The sequence below is a fragment of the Malus sylvestris genome, chromosome 16 (assembly GCF_916048215.2).
Source record: "Malus sylvestris chromosome 16, drMalSylv7.2, whole genome shotgun sequence".
NCBI lineage: Eukaryota > Viridiplantae > Streptophyta > Magnoliopsida > Rosales > Rosaceae > Malus > Malus sylvestris.
The window spans coordinates 22,569,324-22,596,401 of record NC_062275.1 but is presented as its reverse complement, the minus strand read 5'-3'; the positions used below and the strand labels follow the sequence as shown (position 1 = coordinate 22,596,401).

General features: G+C 40.5%; 2 protein-coding genes and 1 long non-coding RNA gene across 4 annotated transcripts; 2 read left to right on the top strand and 1 right to left on the bottom strand.

The window, feature by feature from the left end:
* Positions 1–6,480: 6,480 nt before the first annotated feature.
* LOC126606969 (ubiquitin-conjugating enzyme E2 36-like) lies at positions 6,481–6,955 on the bottom strand. Its single transcript, XM_050274387.1, has one exon. It carries the CDS (start codon positions 6,813–6,815, stop codon positions 6,507–6,509), a length of 309 nt encoding a protein of 102 aa, XP_050130344.1. The 5' UTR covers positions 6,816–6,955; the 3' UTR covers positions 6,481–6,506.
* Positions 6,956–14,468: 7,513 nt separating this feature from the next.
* Positions 14,469–16,425, top strand: LOC126606968 (uncharacterized). Its single transcript, XM_050274386.1, has 2 exons — positions 14,469–15,232; positions 16,043–16,425. Exons 1-2 carry the CDS (start codon positions 14,707–14,709, stop codon positions 16,306–16,308), a joined length of 792 nt encoding a protein of 263 aa, XP_050130343.1. The 5' UTR covers positions 14,469–14,706; the 3' UTR covers positions 16,309–16,425.
* A 7,078-nt stretch (positions 16,426–23,503) lies between these two features.
* Positions 23,504–26,164, top strand: LOC126609394 (uncharacterized). Of its 2 annotated transcripts, none has more exons than XR_007618136.1 (5): positions 23,504–23,686; positions 23,861–23,920; positions 24,175–24,333; positions 25,308–25,381; positions 25,458–26,164. It is a non-coding gene; the product is annotated as an uncharacterized LOC126609394 (long non-coding RNA). The 2 variants fall into 2 exon arrangements; XR_007618135.1 differs by having other exon boundaries at positions 25,212–25,381.
* The last annotated feature ends 914 nt before the right edge of the window (positions 26,165–27,078 follow it).

The window sequence follows — 27,078 nt, the reverse complement described above, 5'->3', positions numbered from 1 at the left end:
AGGTTTTAACCAAGAAGGACAAAGAGCGATGGGCATGATCCGAGTGGAGATGACCATTGGTGAACTCAAGTCAAGCGTGATGTTCCACGTGATTGATGCAAGAACTTCCTACGGTCTGCTCTTAGGAAGGCCTTGGATCCATGCGAACGGAGTGGTACCGTCCACCCTTCACCAATGTTTAAAATTTTACCAAGAACGAGTGAAGGTGATCTATGGCGACACCAAGCCATTCACCGAAGCCGAATCACATTTCGCAGACGCCAAGTTCTACATGAATGAAGACATGGTGCCCGAAACTCTTCCAAAAGAGATTAAATCCATGAGCAAAGCAGCGCCTAAAAAACAGGAGTGGCAGGCTATGCCCAAGAAGCAAGAAGAAGAAGCTATGCCATCTTCAAGCAAAAACGACGATGAGCTTTCTAAACCTGCAACGACCAGAGGAAGTAGGACGACCTCAAATGGACCAAGCGTACCCGTCTTCCGGTACATCCCGACGTCGAGAAGAAAGAATGGTCAATCCCCGTTTGAAACTGCAGCGAGCAAAGCCGATGCACAGCGGCACATAGATAATGTAAAGTTGCTCAAAACGAATGCAGTCTTGCCTCTGACCCAGCTAGGCGACACCAAGGTTGCAAAACCATCACAGGGCTTCATAAAAGGCCTGCCAAAGGGGGTAGAACCAAGCTTTCTCCCAACCAAAAGGACCGAAGAAGGTTTTGATCCAAACGCCTACAAACTTATGTCGAAAGCTGGGTATAACTTCACCTCCTCTGCAAATTTGGGAAAGAATGATTTGAACACCGTCAAAGACAACGAACGTGATCTCACTAAAACTCAGAAGAAGTTGGAGAAGCATGGTTACGGGGTTAGCAACAACAAAGCTGGACTTGGCTTCACACCGAATGCACCGGTGAAGATCTCCAGCAAGGCAAAAAATGCTAGCGCTCAACACATCAGCGTAAGCATTATACAAGATAAAGAGGAGCCTCAACCTGCCCCCCGGACATCAGTATTCGATAGAATGAACTGTTCAAATGCCAGAGTTTCGGCACCTAAACTCATGAGCAGTCAAAACAAAACTTCCGTCTTCAAAAGGCTCAAAACGTCAGCATCTCGAGGCTCTGTTTTTAAAAGGTTATCGAAACCTAAAAAGCAAAGCAATAAGACTAGCTCCCCTCCACGACAGTCAGTTATGGAAAGACTTGGAGAAGCCAAAGAGCCTTCCAAAAGGAGAAAGACGACACCAGAAGCAGAAGAGATCGATCGCCTGGCGGAAAAGGATGACGTCGGAAGTTCCATTCCTTCAAGAATGAAGCGCCAAGCAATTTTGGAGGTTGACACAGTTGGATCACTGAAAGTGAAAAGGCGCACCATCATTCACACTGGACAATCTTCATGCCAACTAGCTCAGGAGGTTAACACCGAAGAAGAAGCCCAAGACGTCTTCCACATCACAATCCAAGAAGGTGAAGAAAATGAAAGCCTCGAAGAAGATGTCATTGCAGCACCGTCACAACTCGAAGATGGGGGGCAAGCCACAGTTGACGATCTCAAAGAACTCAACTTAGGCACAAGTGAGGAACCGAAGCCTATCTTCGTAAGCGCATTACTAAGTGCGGGCGAGATAGAGAAGTATTACCAGCTGCTATTAGAGTTCAATGACGTCTTTGCTTGGACCTACAAGGAAATGCCCGGCCTCGACCCTATCATTGCTGTGCATCATCTTGCAGTCAAGCCTGGAACGCGACCAGTAAAGCAAACTCAAAGACGCTATCGATCCGAGCTCATCCCACAAATCGAGGCCGAGATTGACAAGTTGATCGAAGCAGGCTTCATTCGAGAGGTGCAATACCCCAAGTGGATCTCCAACATCGTCATAGTCCTTAAGAAATCTGGACAAATACGTGTTTGCGTGGACTTTCGAGACCTCAATAATGCTTGCCCGAAGGATGACTTCCCCTTGCCAATCATTGAGATCATGGTGGACGCAACCACTGGCCATGAGGCACTATCATTCATGGACGGCTCTTCTGGATACAATCAAATTTGCATGGCTCTTGAAGATGAGGAACTAACAGCCTTCCGCACTCCAAAAGGTATTTACTGCTACAAGGTGATGCCCTTTGGTCTGAAGAATGCTGGAGCTACATATCAACGCGCAATGCAGAAGATCTTCAATGACATGCTACATAAGAATGTAGAATGCTATGTAGACGATGTGGTGGTCAAGACAAAGAAAAGATCAAATCACTTGAAGGATTTGCGAGTAGTGTTCGAAAGGTTGCGAAAATACAACCTCAAGATGAACCCATTAAAGTGTGCATTTGGCGTCACATCTGGAAAGTTCCTTGGCTTCATCGTCAAGGATCGTGGCATTGAAGTGGACCAATCAAAGATCAAGGCCATTCAAAGCATGCCCGAGCCAAGAAACCTGCACGAGTTGAAAAGTCTACAAGGTCGGCTAGCCTTCATCAGACGCTTCATCTCCAACCTTGCAGGGCGTTGTCAACCGTTCAGTCGACTCATGAAGAAAGATGTTCCGTTCGTATGGGACAAAGCATGCAACAATGCTTTTGAAAGCATAAAGAAGTATTTATCAAGTCCACCTGTCCTGGGGGCACCTGTACCAGGGAAACCGCTCATATTGTACATTGCTGCTCAGGAAAGTTCAGTTTGAGCACTCTTGGCACAGGAAAACGAGGCCCAGAAAGAAGGAGCGCTCTACTACCTCAGTCGAACGCTTACCGGCGCTGAATTGAACTACTCCCCAATAGAAAAAATGTGCCTGGCTTTGATGTTTGCCATCCAGAAGCTCAGACATTACATGCATGCTTACACCATCCACTTGGTTGCTAAAGCTGACCCGGTCAAATACGTCATGTCTAAGCCAGTTTTGACAGGGCGACTAGCTAAATGGGCATTACTTCTCAATCAATACGAGATCATCTACGTCCCAGCTAAAGTCGTGAAAGGACAAGTGCTAGCAGACTTCCTTGCCGACCATCCAATCCCGGCCGATTGGAAAATCTCAGACGACCTGCCCGACGAAGAGGTGTTCTGCATCGACATATTCCCGACATGGACGATGTTCTTCGACGGATCTGCACGAGCAGACGGAGATGGGGCAGGAGTAGTATTCATGTCGCCACAAAGGCAAGTACTACCTTATTCATTCCAGCTAAGCGAATTATGCTCTAACAATGTCGCTGAGTACCAAGCACTGATCCTCGGGCTCCAAATGGCAATCAACATGGAAATCGCAGCCCTCGAGATATACGGCGACTCCAAGCTCATAATCAATCAACTCCTGACTGAATATGAGGTGAGGAAAGATGACCTTGTCCCATACTTCCGGCTGGCAACGCAGTTGCTACAAAGGTTTGAGACCGTAACACTAGAACACGTGCCAAGAAAAGAGAATCAAATGGCAGACGCTCTCGCCAACCTAGCCTCGAGCATGACATTAGGAGAAGACGAAGCTACAAACGTGCCAGTCTGCCAAAGGTGGGTAATCCCGCTTGTCACCGAAATGGTATTAAGTGATACAAACGTTATTTCAATACTTCCGGTCAACGTTGAAGAATGGAGACAGCCTCTGATCAACTACTTGGAGCACAGAATGCTTCCAGATGATCCGAAACACCGCTCTGAAATACGTCGACGAGCACACCGCTTCCTCTATTACAAAGGAACACTCTACCGGCGATCGTTTGAAGGGGTACTTCTGAGATGCCTAGGCGAGGAAGAAGCCAATCAAGCCATGGAAGAAGCACACTCAGGAATATGTGGAGCACACCAGTCCGGACCAAAGCTTCATTTCCAGCTCAAAAGAATGGGTTATTACTGGCCAAGCATGGTAAAGGACTGCCTAGAATACGCCAAAAGGTGCCAAGCCTGCCAATTTCACGCCAACTTCATACATCAACCGCCTGAACCATTACACCCCACAACTACTTCATGGCCGTTCGATGCATGGGGATTGGATGTCGTAGGACCAATTGCGCCAAAGTCATCTACGGGAGAGGCTTACATCCTGGCTGCAACAGATTACTTCTCTAAGTGGGCTGAGGCCATACCCCTGAAGGAAGTCAAGAAGGAAACTGTCGTCTGTTTCATCAAGGGACATATCATCCATCGATATGGGGTGCCTCGCTACATCGTCACCGACAACGGAAAGCAGTTCTCAAACCGACTCATGGACGAGCTCTGCGAGAAATACAAGTTCAAGCAGCGCAAATCCTCCATGTATCATGCTCCGGCCAACGGTCTTGCAGAAGCGTTCAACAAGACATTGTGCAACCTCCTGAAGAAGGTAATCGGTAGAACAAAGAAAGACTGGCATGAAAGAATAGGCGAAGCCCTATGGGCATACAGGACAACATATAGAACGCCTACCCAAGCCACACCTTATTCTCTTGTATATGGCGTAGAAGCTGTCCTACCACTCGAAAGTCAAATCCCCTCGCTAAGGATGGCTATACAAGAAGGCTTAACTGACGAAGAGAATGCAAAGTTGCGTCTTCAAGAACTGGAGGCACTGGATGAGAAAAGACTCGAAGCCCAGCAACACCTGGAGTGTTATCAAGCTCGACTTTCTAAAGCCTTCAACAAGAAAGTTCTCCCTCGGTCTTTTCAAATGGGAGATCTCGTCATTTCATTGCGTAGGCCTATCATCACAACTCACAAGACAAAGAGCAAGTTCACGTCAAAATGGGATGGACCATACGTAGTACAAGAAGTCTACACCAATGGCGCCTACTTAATCATGGCGGAAGACGGCTTGAAGATCGGCCCTATCAACGACAGATTCTTAAACCGCTACTACCCTTGAAAGGCAACAAATTACCGCTCTTTATTCGCGAGAGCCTAAACTGCACGAACCAAAACTCCTTGTCCACACGAGCCCAAACTGCATGGCACAACCCTCCTGGTCTGCACGAGCCTAAAAGGCAACACCAACGCTCCTTGCCTGCACGAGCTGAAACTGCAACACGGCACCAAATGCTCCTTGTCTGCACGAGTTGAAACTGCAAACGACACCAACACTCCTTGCCTGCATGAGTTAAAGCTGCAAAAGGCACAAAAAGAAAATACCAAAAAAAAAATATATATATATATATATCTATGTATTTGAACTACGTTACGACTTGATCTCTTCTTTGGAGGGGTACGTAGGCAGCTTGAATATTCAAAATTTGAGTTCAGTCACACCAAAATAAGGAATAAAGATTTTATTAAAAGTTTTGATGCTATTACAATTTCTTTGTACAAAAAAAAAAAAAGAGATAAATGTTTTATGTATTTACAAAATATATATATAAGTGGCCACAAGAAGCAACCCCTTTAGCCAAAATACTACAAGCGGCTCCCAGAGCCCAATCTCTCTGCAAGTCAAAGCCCAGGCCCCTCTCCAATTTACTGGCCCAGAAGCCCAGAGATCGGCTGATGCCATAGGCCACGCAGGAGGCCCATTCTGCTTCTTCTTCGTCGATGGGATCGTGTTGATGACCCTCAACGCGCCGAATTCGTCAAGGTTCTCTGATCTCGCCCAACTCAGCTCTCTCACTAGTAAATTGAGTCAATCAAATTCAAAGGAAGTCTAAAGATGATGCTTCTGCCAGTGCCAGGTTCGACTTGCTTCCCTTCCAGTTCAACTTGGGCGAGTCAGAATGCTGGACCGGTTCTTAGGGCCTCGCCGGGCCCGTCAGATCCAGAGGGCGCTGCGGCACAGAACGGTGACTTTTCTGTGCTTGTTCTTAACCGTCGTCGTCCTGCGTGGCACAATCGGCGCCAGGAAGTTCGGAACACCAGCAGCAAGCGATTCTTCAAGCACTCCGAGATAAAGCAGAAGCAAATCCAGAAGCTTTGGGAGCAAGAGAAGCGCGAATTAGAAGCCAAAGCCCAACGCTGAGCCACCGCGGCATCTTCCTCCGCCTAAACCCTCCTTCCATTTATCATTTATTTAAATATTAATTTTTTATTTCCCGGCTAAAGAAAGAGGAAAAAATGATAAGGCTGGAAAACCACGGCGACCAGGAGGTCGACCTACACGCATTCCTAGACGACATGGAATCTCTCGTCCTCAACGAGCCACCCTCATCCAACGACCTCCCTATGACTATGGCGCCTGCAATCAGCGGCGAGATCTCGCAGATCCACCACCAGAAGCACCACCTGGCTTATATCACCAACTGCAAAAAATCGATGTCGGCGGCGATCCAATGGACGAAGGTCGGGATGGTCGCCACCTGGTACGGCTCCAACATCGGTATCCTGCTTCTAAACAAGTACCTGCTCACGAACTGCGGCTTCCGGTTTTCGATCTTTCGGACGCTCTGCCACATGACGGTTTGTTCGGTGCTCAGCTACGTCGCCATAGCTGTGATGAAGGTGGCCCCATTGCAGAGCTTGAAGTCAAAGGTTCAGTTAGCCAAGATCTCCGGGCTCAGTGTCGTTTTCTGCTTCTCCGTCGTTTCCACTCCTTTGCTGTCTCAACAGCTTCTCATTCATTTGTCTTCCAGTGCTTTGCAAATGTTCTCAGAAAGCAGATCATCAGGATTTGGAGTACTCAGAAGTGCTTGAATGTTCAGCAATACTGTCTGGATTTGAAGGGCTGGACTCCATTTGTCTTTCAGAATATCGAGGCATATCCTCCCAAGCTTGTCAATGTTAGGATGATATATTTTTGTCAGGAAACGGACCTTCGGAGGTGCCATTGGATATTCTTCAGGAGAAGCACTGATTCCAGGAGCTGGTTCGCTGAGAAGCCTCTGCGTCTCCTTGATAATTCTTCTCGGAAGATTACTGTTCGCCATCAAATCTCTTATTCTTCTCTTGAGAGTTGGAGGACTCCAGAAGCCGAAGACTCAGAAGCTCTCTCTCTCTCTGTGTGAAGATCAGAAGCTGAGAAGAAGCTGAAAGCCAAAGGGACAAACAAAACGGGGGAAATCTGGTCAACAGCTTTTGCTAATAGGGAATAATGCGGAAAAGTTATAAAATTTCAGTTTCTCGATCGGATGTTGAACAGCATCGCCATGAGCAGCTTCACCTCCTGGAATCTTCTCGCAAGCTTGCCGTGCTCCATCTTCTTCGTTTTTAGCTCACCCACGGTAACATCAAGACCACCCAACAGCCGCGTCACATTCGAGCTTGTTCCGTGATAAGTCTATGCTGCCCATCCAACTTCCTCCATGCTACCCCCTCGTCTTCATCGCTCGAGTCACGGCGGAACATTGCAAACAAGCTCCTTCTTCCTCCGCGACGGCAGGCAGGCTATGCAACGGGTCTGCAGCGGCTGTGCTCGGTGGCAGTGTAACGGGTGTACAGCGGCTGTGCTCTGTGGCTGTGCTCAGTGGCAGTGCAACGGGTGTGCAATGTCTGTGCTTAGTGGTTGTGCTCAGTGACAGTAGTGGTGGAGCGTCTTCCTCTGCACCTCCGCCTTGGCCGCTGCCTTTGAATGAGATTGACAAAAACAAAGTTTGTCAATACACACCCAAAGACCTCCTCCGTCTCTTGCCTCGCAGCTGCCAACAACTTCAAAGACCGCTGTCAAACGACTAGCCGGCCGAGAAGCTCTTCCTCAAACTCCAGCTCTCCGTCCGTCTTCGTCCTTCCCTACAAATCCCTCCGCCAAGCATCCTAATTTATACAGAAAGAAATACAATTAAAAAGGGTGGTGGTGCATCTGGCACCACGTGAACAAAGAGGAATGGTGGATCAAAGATGGGGTACAGCCCCATGGCAGATCAAAAGTTTCTGGTGGTGCATGGGCACCATGTGCAGAAAGAAAGAAAGCAAGAAAAAAATAAAAATAAAAAAAAAAAAAAAAAAAAAAAAATTTTTTAAAAAAAAAAAAAATATATATATATATATTTATATATAAATAAATAAATAAACATAAAAATAATAATAATAATTAAAAAAAAAAAAAAAAACAAATGCATAGAGAGAAATAGAAGGTCCATTTTATTTATTTTTCTGGAAATTATACATAAAAAAAAAAAAAAATCAAATCAAATCAAATTTACAAGAGGGGATATTCAAGGACGATCAGGTGGCGCCTCACAACTCGGCAGAGCTCCAGGAAGAGAAGGCGTTGGAGGTTGGCTGTTTGAAGCCTCAGCAGTCGGTACAGCCCCAGAAGACGAAGGTAAATGCTGCTGTAACAAACCCACAAACCTCCGATGATCAAGTAAGATCTGACCATCAGATTCCTGCATCTGGTGAATTTTCCTCTTCATGTTTGTGGCATAGTTGTGTGCAAGCTTGTGCAACTGTTTATTCTCATGCTTGAGCCCTCTGATCTCCTGTTTGAGACTCATCACTTCAGCCGCCAACGATTCAACTTGACGGGTTCGAGCAAATAGGCGTTGGGCCATGTTGGACACAGAACCCGCACACTGCACACTTAGAGCCAGGGACTCCTTAACAGCCAACTCATCAGACCGCCTGGAAAGTAGTCTGTTATCTTTAGGAGTGACAAGGTTCCGGGCCACCACCGCAGCGGTCAGATCATTCTTCATCACCGAATCCCCAACAGTAAGAGGACCAGTAGGGGATATGAAGGATGGGCGCCATATGTTATCTGGAGAAGACGGGACTACCTCTTCACCAAGGTTCAAATCAAAACGACGGTCGGAGGGTCCAGACATTTTCAAAGTGTTGAAGGAAGAAGGGATCGGACAAATCAAGATCTTAGAAGTACAAGAGGGGAGTTTTCACAAGCGAAAATTCAAGTGTGTTTTGAAACGAACTGCATGCCTCTATAAAAATCAGCACTCGACGGGATTTCAGAGATCGAAGAGGCGAGCTCAGAATTCGAAGAGGCCATTCAAAAATCGAAGAGGCAAGCTCAGAAATCGGAGAAGCATCTTGCTTTTCCAGACGTGTCGGCACCCGTCACACGCAAACTCAGCTTTGCGGAAATCACGAGTAATTTGTTGAAGCGCCAATCCCAGATATCGAAGAGGCGCCAGTCTTTTTCAGTCGAGTCATCACCTGTCATATGCACACTCAACTTTGCGCAAATCACGGGCAATTTGTCGAAGATTTTCGGTGAAGGAGAAAGCACGTGAAATTTTACTGTTCAATCACGCGTTAGTTGCCGACACGAGTGAAAGAATAGTACCTCTACAGGTATTAAAGAACTTCCTATAAACTGTCCACCTTCACCCTACATAGTAAGGCAGACATACATAACATTTCTTCATCTCCAAAAATGCTTTCCCAACGAAACCTCTCGAGTCATTCAGTGTTCCTTATTCCTTGGGGTACCTCTGCAAGCCAATGACTCCAAAGCAAAAGTATCTCATATCACCAGGGTAGAAAGCAAGAGCATCTCATATCATGCGTTCTCCCTGTCATTTCCTTTGTCCTTGTTCTTACCTACAAAGACAAGGATAAAGAAAACAATATGCCGGAACTTCCACTCAAACTCGGGTAAGGAATCGACTGCTTGGAACCCTTCCCTGATTGCCTACCTAGCACTGCTCTCGAGTACTCGTTTCGCACTGCTGCTGTACTTCCAAAGAAGCTGCCACATCTGCCTGGAGAACAGATAAGGCAAGTGAAAATGATACCTTGCAGCATGTGGAGACAAAGTGCAGAAGGAACAAGCAGAGAAGAATGTGGTCTGCACAGTCAACTCAGCAGAAGGAGTCCGAACTGAGGAACTCGAGAAGCTGCCATATCTGCCTGAAGAAACAAGCAGAGAAGAATGCAGCATGCACACCCAACTCGGCAGAAAGAGTCTGAGATGAAGAACTCGTTTTGACCCTCAAATTCTTGGGTCGACTTACTAGGCGTTGTGGGCTGCACGTGCCGATTCACCACCCTTGAATCGAATCCTTAAAGATCAAGTCACCAACTGGAAGAAAAGCCCATCAATCTTGAAGATCATACCGTTGACCAAACTGCTCAGGTGTGAGTCAGAAAGATTGAACAAAGAAACAGGTTGTCACCTTCACCTCGTGCCTGCTTGCCATGTGTTCGAGTCAACCTTCAAGAATCAAGCCTCAACGGCCTTTGAAGAAGTTTCCGGCCAAATTCAAGATCAAGCCTCGACGGCCCTTGAGGAAATCACAAGTCCGATTCAAGATCAAGTGTCTACCACCCTTGAATCAAAACCTAGTTCAAGAATAAGCTGTGGAAAATCAACAATTGGAGGAATCCATAAAATCCTCCAACCCAGTTCAAGATCAAAGCTGTGGAAAGTCAACAAGCACAACAAAATATGTGCCGATTCACCCACTACCAAAACCAAAGATCATCTACCACATGAAGCTCCTTGTGGTCCAATTTCAACCTTCAAGATCAAGCTTCGACGGCCCTTGAAGAAATTTCAAACAAAAGTTCAAGAACAAGCCTCAAATGGCCCTTGAAGAAATTTCAAACAAAAGTTCAAGAACAAGCCTCAAACGGCTCTTGAAGAAATCTCAAACGAAGTCCAAGAACAAGCCTCAACGGCCCTTGAAGAAATCTCCAGCCCAATTCAAGATCAAGCCTCGACGGCCCTTGGATCGACATCTACAGTAAAGGACTTCAAAACGCATCTCTTACACGTGACAAGCACATGTATACGACGCGCCTTGAAGTGGGGGCATTTGTAGACATCGAAATTTCGGTAAATAAATGTTGACCGATAAATCAAAGTGTCAACGCTCATGTATTACATAAATTTTACACGTAACGTGTGACTCAACGAAAATTGAAATGAGTTGGAAAAGTCATCAAATAGGACACGTGTCAACACTTGGCAGAAACGACTTATTTCATCTGGGATATTATATTCAAAATTAGGCTTTGGAAAATTCTATAAATACAAGCCCATTTCATTCATTTGAGAAAACCAAAATCATTAGGCAAAACTCTTGAAGCTCTGAAGCTCTGAAACTCCGAAGCTCTCAAGCATCCAGGTTCCCGAAGAATCAAGAAAGCGTTCTTCGTTCATCGTTCATCCTAAGATCAAGCCCCAACGGCCCTTTGGATCAACAATCATCCACCAATTCAAGATCAAGCCCCGACGGCCCTTGAAGAAAGTGTTCTTCGTTCTTCCAAGATCAAGCCCCGACGGCCCTTGGATCAACCATCCACCAATTCAAGATCAAGCCCCGACGGCCCTTGAAGAAAGCACCATCGTTCATCATCCGTTCATCCAAGATCAAGCCCCAACGACCCTTTGGATCAACAACGTCGACAAATCCACACATCCAACCGTTCTTCAAGATCAAGCCCAAAAGCCTTTGAAGATCCGTTCATCACTGTTCTTCAAGATCAAGCCCAAAAGCCCTTGGAGATCCGTTCATCATTGTTCTTCAAAGATCAAGCCCAAAAGCCCCTTTGAAGATCCGCTCAAATCCACCTTCAAGATCAAGTCCACAGCCCTTGAAGAACGTTCATCCTTAGATCAAGCCCAACGGCCCTTTGGATCAATCACACATCCACAAATACACACTTTACGGAGATCGAATCAGAGGATCAAAATAGAGAGAGATTGTAACCCAAAATCATCAAAAATACAAATATTTTGTTTGTGCACGTTGTTCTTGTCTCTTTCGTTTCAGGAATTTTCCGTGTTCACAGTTATACTTAATGAAAATATGAATAAACTCTTAAGTGTTAGTGAATCTATTGTTTTGATGGGATACGCATTCTACGAAACTAGTTTCAACGATCAAACCATCAAATATGTTTGTATATACTTTGAGATTGCATACACCAAAAATTGCAAAAAAAAAAAACATTCAGAGATCAAGTAATGGGACAAAACGTTTTGACGGTTATAAAACGAAAAATAACGATTTAACGGTTATTTTAACTCCGATTTTGATTATTTTTTATAGCTACACTATTTGATCCTATATGACTACAATGAATAAATTAGATCTTCAATTTAAAATATTTACACTAGTGGATTCTTATGTTATACTTAATGAAAGTATAAATAAACTCTAAGTGTTAATGAATATATCGTTTTGATGGGATATGCATCCTACGAAACTAATTTCAACGATCCAACCGTCAAATTTTTTTGTATATGCCTCGAGATCGCATACGCCAAAAATTACAAAAAACAAACATTCAGAGATCAAGTAACGGCACAAAACTTTTCGACTATTATAAATGAAAAATCACGATTTAACGGTTATTTTAACTCTGATTTTGATGATTTTGATGATTTTGATGATTTTTTACAGCTACACTCCTTGATCCTATATGAATACAATGAACTAATTTGATTGTCAATTTAAAATATTTGTACAAGTAGATACCACAAAATCTTATGTCATAGTTAATAAAAGTATGAATAAACTCTTAAGTGTTAGTGAATCTATTGTTTTGATGGGATACGCATTCTACGAAACTAGTTTCAACGATCCAACCATCAAACTTGTTTGTATATGCTTCGAGATCGCATACGCCAAAAATTGCAAAAAACAAACATTCAGAGATCAAGTAACCGCACAAAACTTTTCGACAACTATCAACGAAAAATCATAATCTAACGGTTATTTTAACTCTGATTTTGATGATTTTTTACAGCTACACTCCTTGACCCTATATGAATACAATGAATGAACTTGATCTTAAATTTAAAATATTTACACTAGTGGATACCACAAAATCTTATGTTATACTTAATGAAAATATGAATAAACTCTTAAGTGTTAGTGAATCTATTGTTTTGATGGGATACGCATTCTACGAAACTAGTTTCAACGATCAAACCATCAAACATGTTTCCATATACTTCAAGATCGCATACACCAAAAATTGCAAAAAACAAACATTCAGAGATCAAGTAATTTGACAAAACTTTTCGACGGTTATAAATGAAAAATCATAATTTAACGGTTATTTTAATTCTGATTTTGATGAATTTTTACAACTATACTCCTTGATCCTATATGAATACAATGAACTAATTTGATTGTCAATTTAAAATATTTACATAAGTGGATACCACAAAATCTTATGTCATGATGATCGATGAAAATTGAGATTTTGTAGGAGGAATAACATGCAAGCTTTGAGTTCCATTGGTAAGGTTTAAACTTTTGAGAAAGGCTTCACAACTTTGAAAACAAAAACTCTTTCATTTTGCATATCCTTGCACATTTAATATTTTGTAATAGACTAGTAGTGTATGGATGTTTGTTTATTAGACTCTTATTTTCGAGTGTAGATGTAGTACTTAAACAACAAATGTGTTTTAATGTTTTGAAGTAATATTTATGTGGCAATGTGTGGTATGTGCAAATTTAAGAAAAAAAATATTTTTTTAACGGGTCATAACGGGTGTGACAAGATACGACCCGTTAAGATAATAGGTGTTAAATGAAAACGACACGAACACGACAGACACAACCTGTTTGCCAAGCCTATTCTAGAGGTTATATAAAGGCCACCAATCTGTCACCTACAACCACACCGGGTTTCAAAATATTTTAAAAAATTTAAAATCTATGTCGGTTACAAGTGACATAGGCTTTGAAAATATTGAAAAACTTTCTCTAGTGTCGGGTATAAGCGACACCAGTTTTCTTTTAACCGACGCTAACTTTATGTCGATTACAAGTGACACCGGGTTTCAAAATATTTAATAAAAATTAAAACTTATGTCGGCTACAACCGACACTAGCTTTGAAAATATTTAAAAACTATCATTATTGTCGGAAAAAAGCGACACCAGTCTTCTTTTAACCGACGCTGATATTATGTCGGTTAAAAGCGACATAGTTTTTTTAAATGAGATACCACTATTAAAAAATATTAAAATCTATGTTGGTTATAAGCGACAGTAATTCCGACACCATGTAAAGTAGGTGTCGTAATGTCTTAAGCGCCACTATGTTTTATAAAAGCGACACCAACCACCGACACAATAAGGCCCTTTTGTAGTAGTGTAAGGTGTAATAACCTGCTACATCAAGACATTGTTTTAGAGAGGCAAAATCTACTCTTAAGGACATTGATTACACACCTCAACCTACATAGTTGTTCTAATCAAGAATCGACGAAGAGTGTTCTCCACCTACAAAAGACAAGTATTTTATCTTATTATATTTATTTTATTTAATAAATTGTGGAGATAAAATTGTGATATACTAATATTAATTTTATGTGATTTTTTGTAGAGAAAGAGCACTTAAAACACGTGTTAAAACAGAAGCGAAATGCTATATCAGGTGGCTGTATTTCAATGCACACAATAATTGCTTAAAGTTTTTGAACGAAATGGTACTAATGCAAACAGTATATAGATGCTATCTGAGGCTAATGCTGAGTTAAAAGTAGCTGGCAAAATATTGACCAAACAATAATAGATTTTGAAATAAAGAACCCACGCTCCTAAATAAGAAAATTGCATGTGACTTTGGGAATAATCCAATTATATTTGCATACAGATCATGTGTGTCCCATATCTGTGTAAAAATCATCAAATAATGTTAGCATACAAGACACTAGTCTTCTTCACGAGCCTCACTCATTGGCTCGTTGATGCTTCTTCCATCAAACATTATTAACATTGTGTGAGAGTGAGTGCGCACCTAACTAGCAACTCCCTTTATAAAAATAGACCACAGCTCTCATTAAGTGGAAGAGCAAGAGGAGAAGCCTCTGAAACAACCCCCTCCCTTGGATAAAATCGATGTCAGAAAGGATCCTCTCTGAAAAAGAAAGCGGGAGTGTGAAAATCACTGGTAGATGGGCGGGTTTCTCAGCAAGAAGAAGGGTAATTTAAGTGAGAAAAATGCTGGTGGGTTGAGAGAAAAGGTGGGGAGTATTCAAGAGGAGATGAGTGAGATGGTGTGTGAGAGGAAGAAGGAGAGTGCAGCATATGAGAGGGACATGATGGTGTTTGCATTCAAGGAGGCTGAGTGGAAGCAAGAGAAGAAGAAGATGAGGGAGGAAGTGAAGATGCTGAGGAAGGTGGTGGAGGAGAAGGAGGAGAGGATTAGGGGAATGGAGGACTGTGGTGGTGGGGTTATGGTGGTCGGAGGTGGGAATAATAATAAGAGTAGTGGTGGCGGCGGCAGTGGTGGTGATGGTCGTGGAGTTGGTGGTGGGGAGAATAATGGTAAAGAGTGGGAAGTGTTCTTGGAGAGTGGTTTCTTGGCTGAGCAAATGAAGGAGGAGAGAGCAAGGAGGGATGAGACTGTGGAGAAGTGGAAGCAGCTTTATCTGGCTATTAAGGTGGAGCTTGATGATCTCATTCAGAGGACACATTCTGGTAACTCTCTCTCTCTATCTCTCTCTCTCTCTCTCTCTGGAAACTGTATAATTAACACTTACAGAAAAATTGCTATATTACAATTTGTTTCAGCGACATTCAGTCTTCAATTTTTTGGAACAAAACAGTTGTATCTAAGAAATTATGATGGCGATTTTCGTAGTTATATTATTGATAATGATAACCAACATCATAGTTTAGCAGTCGGTGGGTCTTTGGCTTTTCCTTCGTCGGAAGACATTGATTATTTTTCTTCTCATCACAAGAAAAAAGAATCATAAAAAAACTGAAATTTTCATCATTATAATTAGCTACAACATTGCTTGATTCTTAGGTATACATAACTAAATCTAATCCTCTTTACAAATATATGTTTTCAGTTACATTTGAAAGATTCAAACTCTGAACTTATTATAATCTTAAAAATTCTTCATTAATGTGTTTTTAATTCATAGATAGATAAATATATTTATGAAAAATGTTGTACTTTAATGATCCAAACTATAATATTAGCCAAATCGGAAATATTTGAGACATTTAATTGAGTTCAAAAAAATTGACGAATACTTTGTTTACTAAGAAACATAGAAATTTCATTGTGATAATTAAATAGGCAAATTATTTCGGATTGAAATGAATTTTTGTAAGGATGATCTATGAATCAAGACGTACAAAATAAATGATTTCAATCGTTGAAATTTGACGTGGAATAGGCCCTACAACTAGCCTCCATTTTTACCAAAAAATGAAAATCCTTTTGGATAAAGGGCCTATATGTCATTTACAATGGACATTTGGTATTTACTGCAGGAAATGGGCTGTATTGGAAGGCAGAGGAAGAAGACTGTGTGGAAGAGCTAAAGAGAGAGCTCAAAGCCAAGGAAGAAATGATTGCCTCTCTAAAATCCAAAATAGCTTCAATGGAGCATGACCATTTTAAGAAGGAAAGAGAGATTGACATATTAAGGCAGAGCTTGCGAATCATGAGCTGCAAGAAGACACTGCAGGCCCCTAAGAATGTTTCTAGAGATTCACAGCTTGTGAAACCGAAAAAGAAACAGGCCAGAAAATTGTAATTATTATAATTAGAAGTAAACTAAAGTTTAGTGATCACTGATGTTTATGAATATGATGGCCAAAGTATGAAGTGCAATGGAACAAAATTATAATTTATGAATAATTTGGTACTACTACATGGTTATGTTTGTAGCTCTGGTGGTTAAAAGCGTTAATCCTATGCTAAGACGAAAGTTTGAGCGTCCCCTCTTCCTTTCACCTCATTTGAATTATTGCATAAGAGGCTACTAAGCAACATCGATGGTGACACTGTTTTCAACTTACTCACCTTCACAATTCGGCATTATATTATATTATATTATATTTTATCATATTTCCGACGTGGTATTTTACATTCTTCAAGAGTATGAAATATGGATCCTAACTCATGCTTAAGCAAAATTAAGGATACAAATTGCTTCACACAAGATCAATCCAACAAAAGAATAACATAAGAGTGACAATGCTCTCTCAGGTCAGATGCATAAATGATGGGTCCCATATGTGGTCCCCACTTTAGGCTCAGGGATCATTCCTCTCTATAATTTTCCAATATAGAGGACCACAACCTCATTGGTGTCTTATCTTTATTAACTACATTGTAAAAGATGAAGAATTGGTACAAAGGAAGATGAAGATGATAGAGAGAAAAACCAGAAAGATTGTATTGATTAAAATGGAGAAAATGTATACAAAAGAACTTAAGGAAATGATAGCTATACAATCCCTTATATAGCCATATAACCTAATTACAATAATACCCTTCTAACTATACTAACCAATCTTATCCTTATGACAACCTACCAACACATTTCAACTAACTATATTCTTCATTACTAAGTAACCATGTCATCACTAATGACTATGGTTAATACTCCCCCCTCAAACTGAACTTGGTGCAGCCAAGTGAAGGTTGAATGAGCTAGAATGCTGAAACTGATCTGGAACTGCAAGACCAAGATGTTTGCAATGCTTCAAGAACACTGCAAAAAACCCCAAACAAATGAATACCAACGGGTGCCAATTACTGCCTTTCCCCTTGAAAATTGCGCCACAAGAAAACTCTTCTTCTCTCCACACCCAACTTCTTTTTCTTTGTCAATCACTCCTGCAATGGCTCTTGTATAATGCAAGAAACTATACTTCGATCCACCGATCTTCGAAGTCGAGTGATATAACAACTGTTGGGAATAACAATCTTATCATGGGATCTTGTCATATTGCCCACGATTGCAAGATCGGAAACAACATCATATAATACATTGTTGGCAGGCCATGTTGTGGTGGAAGATGATGCTCACACTGCAGGGGCTGTTATCGTTCATCAATTCTGCCATGTTGGCTATTTCTCATTTATTGGTGGTGGTTCTGTGATGGCACAGATGTTCCAAAGTACATGATGGTTGCGGGAGAAAGAGCTATGCTTCGTGGTCTTGGTCTGAACATACCCAACAAATTTTTGACTGTGAACTAAGAATCCATAGTTGACACTGCCAAGAAACTAAATCTACCAAAGAGAATGACACTCCTAAGAAATTAAACTACCACGGAGAATGACACTCCAAGAAACTAAATCTACCAAGGAGAATGACACTCCAAGAAACCAAATCAGCCAAGGAGAATGACACTTCAAAGCACAACACAAATCGCACACTTCTACTAAAAATACCAAATAAGGAGACTGACACTCCATGAACACAAATCATACTGCAACTTAGGAGAATGAAACTCCAAATCATACTGCAACTTAGGAGAATGAAACTCCAAGATTCATAGAAAGAATGACACTTTCTTCTTTAAATCGACAAGCCTTAGAGAATGATACTCGCAGGAAATATACAAAAAACTAATACTTTGCAGAGATCAACACATCAAGACCACAACTTCACTTCAATTAAATCTCGAAAGTACATCAAAGACCACATCTTCAAGAAATAAGCATCAAACAAAACCAATAAACAAATTCACCTGATTTACCAAAATCGCACCACCAACTCTCCAAACACCCACACAACGCCGTTTCAGATTACCAAACACCCAAACCAGCGGAAGTCTTCACCAGATCATCAGAAACACAAACACCTTATGTGCAGAATTGAAGAAACAAAGAAATACAACAACCAAAATCTGCAGATCCTTCTCGTGAAAATTCTGAGCTGGGCAATTTGTCAAACACCTTGACTGCAGCTAACAATGATCATAAGAAATCCATTTATTGACGTCGAAATCAAGACCAAGAAATGGGAAGCAACAAGAAATCAGGAATGCCAGATCCAGATGCGGAGGTGATTGCTCTGTCGCTGAAGACCCGTCTGGCGACGAACCGATTCGTCTGCGAAATTTGCAGTAAATGGTTTCAGAGGGATTAGAATCTTCAGCTTCATCGGCGCGGCCATAATCTGCCATGGAAGCTGCGACAGAGGTCGATTTTTTACTCAAGAGAGTGATTTCATCGATCGCGCGCGCCTTGAGGGAGAAGGAAGGACGGATGTAGCGGCACCCAGATCAAGGGTTGACATCCGGCAGGCCCACCACCATCCACGGCTTCGCTCAGTTCGGCGACCTTCTTGGCTTCTAGAAGCTGCTTCGGGAAACCCAGACGAAAAATTGAGGTTCTTGATTCCTGTTCTCCATGGAAATGCTTGGATCTTTTCACAACAGATTTAAGAAAACCCAGAAGAAAAGAACATGTGTATTTTCTGGCAGCTCGATGATTCTTTGTTCAAGCCTGACAGTATCAAGGCAGAGATGAAGAACGGTGTGCTGAAGGTAGGTAATATGAAGGTGAAGGAAGAAGAGAGGAAAATCCAGAGACCAAAAGTAAAAAACTATGAATACGGAAGCATAAACGATCAAATACACGAAAATGAAAGAAAGTAATGAAGAAAGATAGAAGAAGAATCGACCACCAAGATCCATGGCATGAGCCTTGGTGGCTCTGATACCATATTAACTACATTGTAAAAGATGAAGAATTGGTACAAAGGAAGATGAAGATGATAGAGAGAAAAACCAGAAAGATTGTATTGATTAAAATGGAGAAAATGTATACAAAAGAACTTAAGAAAATGATAGCTATACAATCCCTTATATAGCCATATAACCTAATTACAATAATACCCTTCTAACTATACTAACCAATCTTATCCTTATGACAACCTACCAACACATTTCAACTAACTATATTCTTCATTACTAAGTAACCATGTCATCACTAATGACTATGGTTAATAATCTTCCTTTTTTGGCCTGTGGTGGTGCTTAACATCATTGGATCTAAAATAGTAGCCTGTAACCTGTAGCCTATAGGGATCCAAGTGTTAACAAGAAAGGATCCAAGTACTTGTTTAGGAACTAGGAATTAGGGATGAGATTAGGACAGAGAGGGCTTCCTACTTGGCTCCAAACTTTGGCATTTGCAATTGCAAGTGAAGACTCTCTCTCTATTCTTGCAAGTGCTGTCAATTCTGTTTATGTTGAGAGCAAATTAAGAGCGTGCACCTAATTTTCTAGAATGTGGACATTGTGATTGTAAGCTTAGTACACACAGTTGGCCCTTTCTCTGATAGGTTAAGTTTTAAGAGTTTAGTGTTCAAGAATACAATCATCGGAAATTTGATAAAATATATTATTATTTATAAATGAATGTTACCACTACTAATAATATTAAGGCCTTTAATGATAAAACTTAATACATGTCAGCATGTGAGATATAAGTGTTTAGGATTTGAATGGTATGTTTATTTTTCTCTTTAGGAGGTAAATATATAGTTGTATAATATTTCACATAACAGGAAATAAGAATCCCAATTATATAAGGAATCAATTATAAGATTACATTCCTAAACTAAATGGTTGACTCATGCCAACACTTCCCCTCAAGTTGGTGCGTAGATATCTGTTAAGCTCAACTTGTCAAGTGAGTCTTAAAACACCCTTGCTAGAACCGCATGAGTTAACACATTTGCTAATTGTTCTTCAAACCTCACGTATGGAATATCAATCAATTTTACATCTAACTTCTCTTTGATGAAGTGTCTATCTACCTCCACATGCTTTGTATGATCATGTTGAACGGGATTATTAGCTATTTCTCTCGCAACTTGATTGTCACAGTATAATAACATAGCTCCTTGAGGCCTGAACCCAATCTTAGTGAGAAGAATCCTAAGCCATAACAACTCACAAATTCCATGTGCCATCCCTTTTTACTATGCCTCTGCCGTGGATCTAGCCACTACATTTTGCTTCTTGTTTTTCCAAGTTACTATATTTCCTACTACGAATGTGAAGTAGCCTAATGTAGAGCGACGATCAGTAATGTTTCTCGCCCAATCAGCGTCAATATACCTTTTTACCTCCATAGGTCCATGCTTCCTGAAGATCAGTCCTCTACCCGGTGCACTTTTCAGATAACTCAGTATACGCATCACTGCTGCCATGTGATCCTCACTAGGAGCATGCATAAACTAACTTACAATACTAACTGCATACGCAATATCTGGACGTGTGAGTGCTAGGTAAATCAACCATCCTACCAATCTTTGATATCTTTATTTATTAGTAGGAACTTGATCCGGGTATATCACCAAGTGATGATTTTGCACAATGGGAGTTTCAACTGGTTTACAAGCCAACATTCCAGTTTCATAGAGAAGATCAAAAACATAATTCTGCTGAGACAAGTAAATACCATCACGAGAACGAGAAACTTCAATGCCCAATAAGTATTTCAAGTCTCCTAGATCCTTCATCTCAAATTCTAATGAAAGATACCCTTGCAACCTTTTTATCTCTTCTGTGTCATCACCAGTAACTACCATACCATCCACATAGATAATCAACAAAGTAACTTTACCTTATATGCATTTGATGAACATGGTGTGGTCCGCATTTCCCTATCTATAGCCGTACTTTTTCATTGCTTCAATGAACCTCCCAAACCATGCCCTGGGTGATTGTTTGAGTCCGTAGAGAGCCTTTCGGAGTCTACATACTTTTCCTGCTTCATTCGGTGTTTCATATCCTGGTGGAAGATCCATGTATACTTCTTCTTCCAGGTCTCTATGTAAGAAGGAATTCTTCACATCGAACTATTTCAAAAACCAGTCTAGGTTAGCTGCTAAAGATAAAAGGATCGAATAGTATTCATTTTTGCGACCGGGGAAAACGTTTCTTGGTAGTAAACTCCAAATGTCTGTGTGTACCTTTTAGCTACCAATTTTGCCTTGTATCTGTCAATGGATCCATCCACCTTGTGCTTTATGGTGAACACCCATTTACATCCCACCGGTCTCTTCCCTTGTGGTAGTGACACTACATTCGACGTTCCATTTCTTTGTAAGGCTTCCATTTCTACTCCCATGGCTTCTACCCAATAGGGATCTTGCAAAGCCTCTTCCACTTTTGTTGGAATTTTAATCCCAACCATATGATTCACCATGGCTTGGTACTTGGGAGACAGTCGATGAGTGGACAAATACTGTGCAATTGCATATCTCACTTTTCCTTCCGGAGAAAACCTGTCAGGTGGTTTCTCACGGTTTTGCCTAGGATGTAAAATATAAGAATTTTGAACAATATTTGGAGTATGAGAACTTACCTCTTGGGTACCCGCGGGGACATGAATGTGTACTAGTGGAAGAGAATGAGGGTTATTTTCTGTTTGCATAGTCTCGGTATCACTCACTGACCCATTACTTTCTACTGCATGAGCTGTCTCTCGGTCAGGGGTTTCATGGTTAAGATCCATTGAGCTTTGGCTTGTTGTGTCGTGGGCCACTACCGGGCTCTGAACTGGTATGTCATGGCCTATTGTTGGGCTTTGGATTGATGTGTCGCGACCCTCTGGTAAGACGCAGTTAGGTGGGTTGCTCATAACACCTAAGTCTTCAGTCTTGGTCTCGTTTGTACTGCTGGGACTATGCCAACTGTCTCGTTCATGTATAACATCAAACCAACTGTCGTCTTCGTCTTTACTATTCAACTCCCCCTGAAGAGTAGAGTGGGTTTGATCAGAGATGAAAAACATCTTAGTTTCGGAAAACATGACGTCCATGGTGACATAGAAATGCTTAGTAAGTGGATGGTAACATTGATATACCTTTTGTTGGCTATTAAATCCCAGAAATACACAACGAACAGCACACAGATCCAATTTACTTCGTTGATTCTTGTGAAGATGCACATAAGCCACACATCCAAATATGTGAGGTGATAAGTGAAGAGAAGATGGTAGAGTGACATAATCCGTCAAGACTTCCATGGGAGTTCGGAAGTTGTGAACAAGAGAGGACATTCGATTAAGAAGATAAATAGAATATGTAACTGCATCCGCCCAAGAGGCATGAGGAGCATGAGCCCCAATTAGAAGAGCCTGTGTAGTTTCCTAGATATGTTTGTTCTTATGTTTTGCCACACCATTTTGTTGAGGAGTTTGAGGACAAGTAGTCTCGTGAAGTATGCCGCGCTTTGCGAAAATTGTGATAGTTCAGAATTAAGATATTCTCCACCATTATCGGATCTAAGGACTTTGATAGGAAGAGAAAATTGATTTCCAATCATCCGATAAAACTGACAGAAAATTTGCCTAACTTCGCTCTTTTGTTTCATAGTATAGAGCCAAGTCATTTTGGTGCAATCATCTACAAAGGTAACAAACCATCGAATACTGTGGCACATCGCTATTGGTGAGGGACCCCATACATTGGAGTGAATTAACTCAAAAGCCACTAATCTTTTATTGAAACTTAAATGATAAGAAGTACGATGACCTTTTGCAAGAATGCAATCATGACACTGAAAATCAGAGTTTGAAACGCCATTAAATAAATACAGAAGTAATTTTCTTAAATACCAAAAGATGCATGCCCTAGTCGCCGATACCATAACCAGATTCGCTTAACCTTGTTATTGTGACCACTGCTCACTTGGTTGACTTGGCCTGGTACCACATCATCTACATAATATAACCCTCTCCTCTTAGGTATGGTTTGGGGTTGAGATGATTTAAAAAAAAGCTAGTATGAAAAAAAGCTAAGAGAATTTTTGGTGTTTGGTAAACATTCAAAACCAGCTTTATTTCAAAGTTTCAGATGAAAAAATAAAAGCTAAAAAATGAAAACTGCAAAAAGCAACTTCAAAAAGTGGCTTATTGTGAAAAACAACGAGGTACAGTAACTTTGTTAATGAATTTTTCAATTTGCCAATATTGCCCTCCTTTCTCCTTTCTCATTTCTCCTGATTCCTCACACTTTCAGACTCTTCTCTCTCGCAAGCTCTCTCGCAAAACACTATCTCCGCACTCCTTCTTCCCTCTGTTGCCTGGCGCTGCATCTCTTCCTCCTCCTCCATTTCCTCTCTCTCCGGCAGCCTCGACGCCACAGACCGAGCAACCAGGTACTCGATTTGCTTGAATATATTTGCTGTAATTAATTAATTTAATTTAGTTAGGTTAGGGTTTGGCTGCTCTCTCAATTTGCTTCTATTTTTGTAGTTTAATTTTAATTCAGGGTTTGGTTCTAGCAGCTAACATGGATGATGAACCGATTTTTTTGGGGTTTTCTGAAACAGGGTTTATTTGGCAACCAACGAACGAGTGAAGGCGACCACAGGCTTGATCTCATCGATTAGGTAAGCATAACTCTCTCTCTCTTTCTCTCTCTCTCTCCCCCCCCTTCCATCTTTGAAGCAATTTCAGTTTTGGTGTTTGAATTAATGTTCTAATTTTCAGTTTTGGGGTTTGAATTAATTCTCTAAATTTCAGTTTTGGGGTTTGAATTAAGGTTCTAATTATTATCATGAGATCCATGAAGCAATTTCAGTTCTTAGGGTTTGATTGGCAACGATGGTGTTGCTCTAAATATATGTTTGGATTATATATTTAGGATTATGTTACTTAAAGCTGCTGCTTTCGTCGTTCCAACTTCCAAGACACTTCCTTCTCCACCTACCATTTAGCTCATATACAGCATAAACATCCGAACTGCTATCTCTCAGTCTCAATCTCAATCCGTTGCTGTCTTTCTACTTTGCTCTGGTGAACTGTGAGAACCCAAATCTCCTCCTCTTTTTCTGCCCTTTTTTATTTTTAATTTTTGTTTATGTACTTTGTTTTTATCTTAAACACACTACCTGTTTCCTACAATGTGGATTTGTTTTTTCACATGGGTTCAATTCGTGCTGTTTGTTTGCCGGGAAAATGTGGGTGAAACCAAGTTAAGAACATGAAAAATGATCAAGTTTAAGCTTTCGAAGTGTGGTTCAAATTTTGACAATGTGATGTAAAATGTTCGCACTACTTTCACACATGGACATTTTTCGTTTTGGGAAGATACATTCGAGGCCAGATTTTATTTGACCAATCGCCATTTATCTTAAGGCAACATGTCAACCACCACATTGGATAAAGCACAGTATAATGATGTGGCAAAAAGAGACTAGTAGACTGGATTTGGCCTTTATATTCTGAGTAGACAAAAGCAGGGCAAATGATAAGAGATGTAGGGGAGGGAACAATTGAAAAAAGATACTTGGCTTCTCAAGGGTATTGTTCAAGATACCCTATATTCATCCATGTCAGATTCTTCAATCTAACAGCCTTAATTTGGAATTTGCTTAGATTGCAGACTTATGATTTGGGTGAATCTAAAATTCCATGTTGGTTACTTCTTGCAATAATTTGGAATTTGGAACATTATGCTCCATGTGATTTCAATGACAAGTTTATTTGATTAGTGGCGTTATGGCCAAGCATGTGGTGCCTCCATGTGTACCGTGTATGCTCATTCCTGCTTTCATGTACATAATGCTTTGATTGGTTATTTCTTGGTTATATTACAATATTATCTGTTCTTGTTTTAATATATATATATATATATATATATATATATATATATATATATATATATATACAAATCACTAGTTGGTATTGATGGCAAAGAAGGAGGCATCTTTGTCAAATCCTACAACTACATGGAATGCCCACAATTTATCTATATTTTGTAATGTATGCATCAAGAAATTGGCCTAGGGTGGAATTCGAGCAAAGGTACAATTGATGCCTCTGAGGAGTGGTGGAATAATAAAATTCAGGTTTGTGTATTTATCTTTTAATATGTATTATGATATCATGCAATATGTATTAACCATATTATTTCTTTACTTGTAGATAAACAAAGAATATGGAAGATTGAGAAAAAAAGGGCATTAGTCCTGAGATGGAGGACAAGTTAGATAGGATGTTCTCGAACACAATTGCTACTGGTGAACATGCTTGGACACCTTCATCTGGAGTACTACCACCAAAGACGAGAGGAATCTATAGGACAAATTGATTTAGATGATGAGGAAGAAAGTGAGACCATGCAGGATCTAAGGCAAGCTACTACGAAGGGAAAAAAAGAGCGGCTAACCAAGGAGAATTGCAAAAGAAGAAGGTTGATAAGAAAGGGAAAAAAATTGGAGGTGCTACAAAACTTTGTGGTCAAATTGACCGTCTTGTTGAAGCTTATGAAACTAGGAGTTCTGCAAATTCATTGATGAGGCCGTTGCATATAGGCTGTAGTATTGCGGAAGTGATATCGTCTATTGCACAATTGCTTGATTTTGAGCCACCTAGCGAGTTATGGTTGTTTGATACATGTTTATTTTGTAGTGCAGAGAAGCGAGAGGTGTTTGCCACTACGAAAGATCCTGAAGTCCAGCTGACTTGGTTGAAATATATGTTCAACAAACAACAATAAGGAGCTAAAACTATGAACTAGGACTATCTGCAGTTTGTACTTTACATTAAGATTATGTGTTGAATGTTGCTTGTAATTTGTGTTTATTGGATGTTGGATTATGATTTCTTATTAAATGTTGGATTATTCTTAATGTTTAGGGAGGTATTCTGAATGTGATCGTCATTTTGATGACCCCAGGGACTTTTGTGAAGAGAGCGATAGTAGTGATGATGATGATGAATAATACCAAAATTATCAAGTTGAAGGATCACATGAGATAGAGGCATTAAGAAATAGAATAGCGGCAAGTTTGATGAATGCATCTAATTAGATTACTTTCAAATACATTAACAATATTGTACTAATGAATCATAGCTATTCAGTCTAAAATATTTCAATTGAAGTAGTTTGTTATACTAATTAATATTTAAGATAAAGTTTATAAATATTTTTCTTTTAAAAATAAAGTACATTTAGTAAATCACCTTTATTTGTTAAGAAAATTAAATTAATAGCACATGTAATGTTATACCCTTTTTGGTCATTTCACACAATCATAACTGTTTTACATAAAAGTTTACCAAACACTATCATACTGTTTTTTTTTTTTTTTTTTTTTTTTTTTTTTAAAAAAAGCATTTTTACAAAAAAGTTTACCAAACACTCTTCTACTTTATTTCACAGCTGCTTATTCTCACAGCATAGCATAAGCAACTTTTTTCAAAGCACAACAATACTAAACCAACCCATAATATCATGCCCAATGATCACTCATGTTTGGATATCCTGTAGTATGCAAAAAGTGGGAAACATGAGTACAACACAACCTAATTGTTCAGTAATTTGACCAACAAAGAGTAAATGATTCGACAATGAAGGACCAAGAAGAGTGTTATACAGAGATAGAGATGGAGTAAGGGTGATGGAACTCACTCTTGTAACTGGAGCAATTTCATCGTTTGCTGTGATAACATTCTCCTTGGATGACACGGTTAAGTAGTGAAACAAGGACTCATAATATGTCATATGGTCTATAGTCCCAGAGTCAATTATCTAGCTAGAATC

Excerpts from the sequence above, each read along its gene's own strand:
- LOC126606969 (XM_050274387.1), bottom strand. The coding sequence starts at position 6,815 with ATGGCGAACAGTAATCTTCCGAGAAGAATTATCAAGGAGACGCAGAGG.
- LOC126606968 (XM_050274386.1), top strand. The coding sequence starts at position 14,707 with ATGGGCGGGTTTCTCAGCAAGAAGAAGGGTAATTTAAGTGAGAAAAAT. Across the intron at positions 15,233-16,042 it reads CATTCAGAGGACACATTCTG|GAAATGGGCTGTATTGGAAG; the intron begins GTAACTCTCTCT and ends TATTTACTGCAG.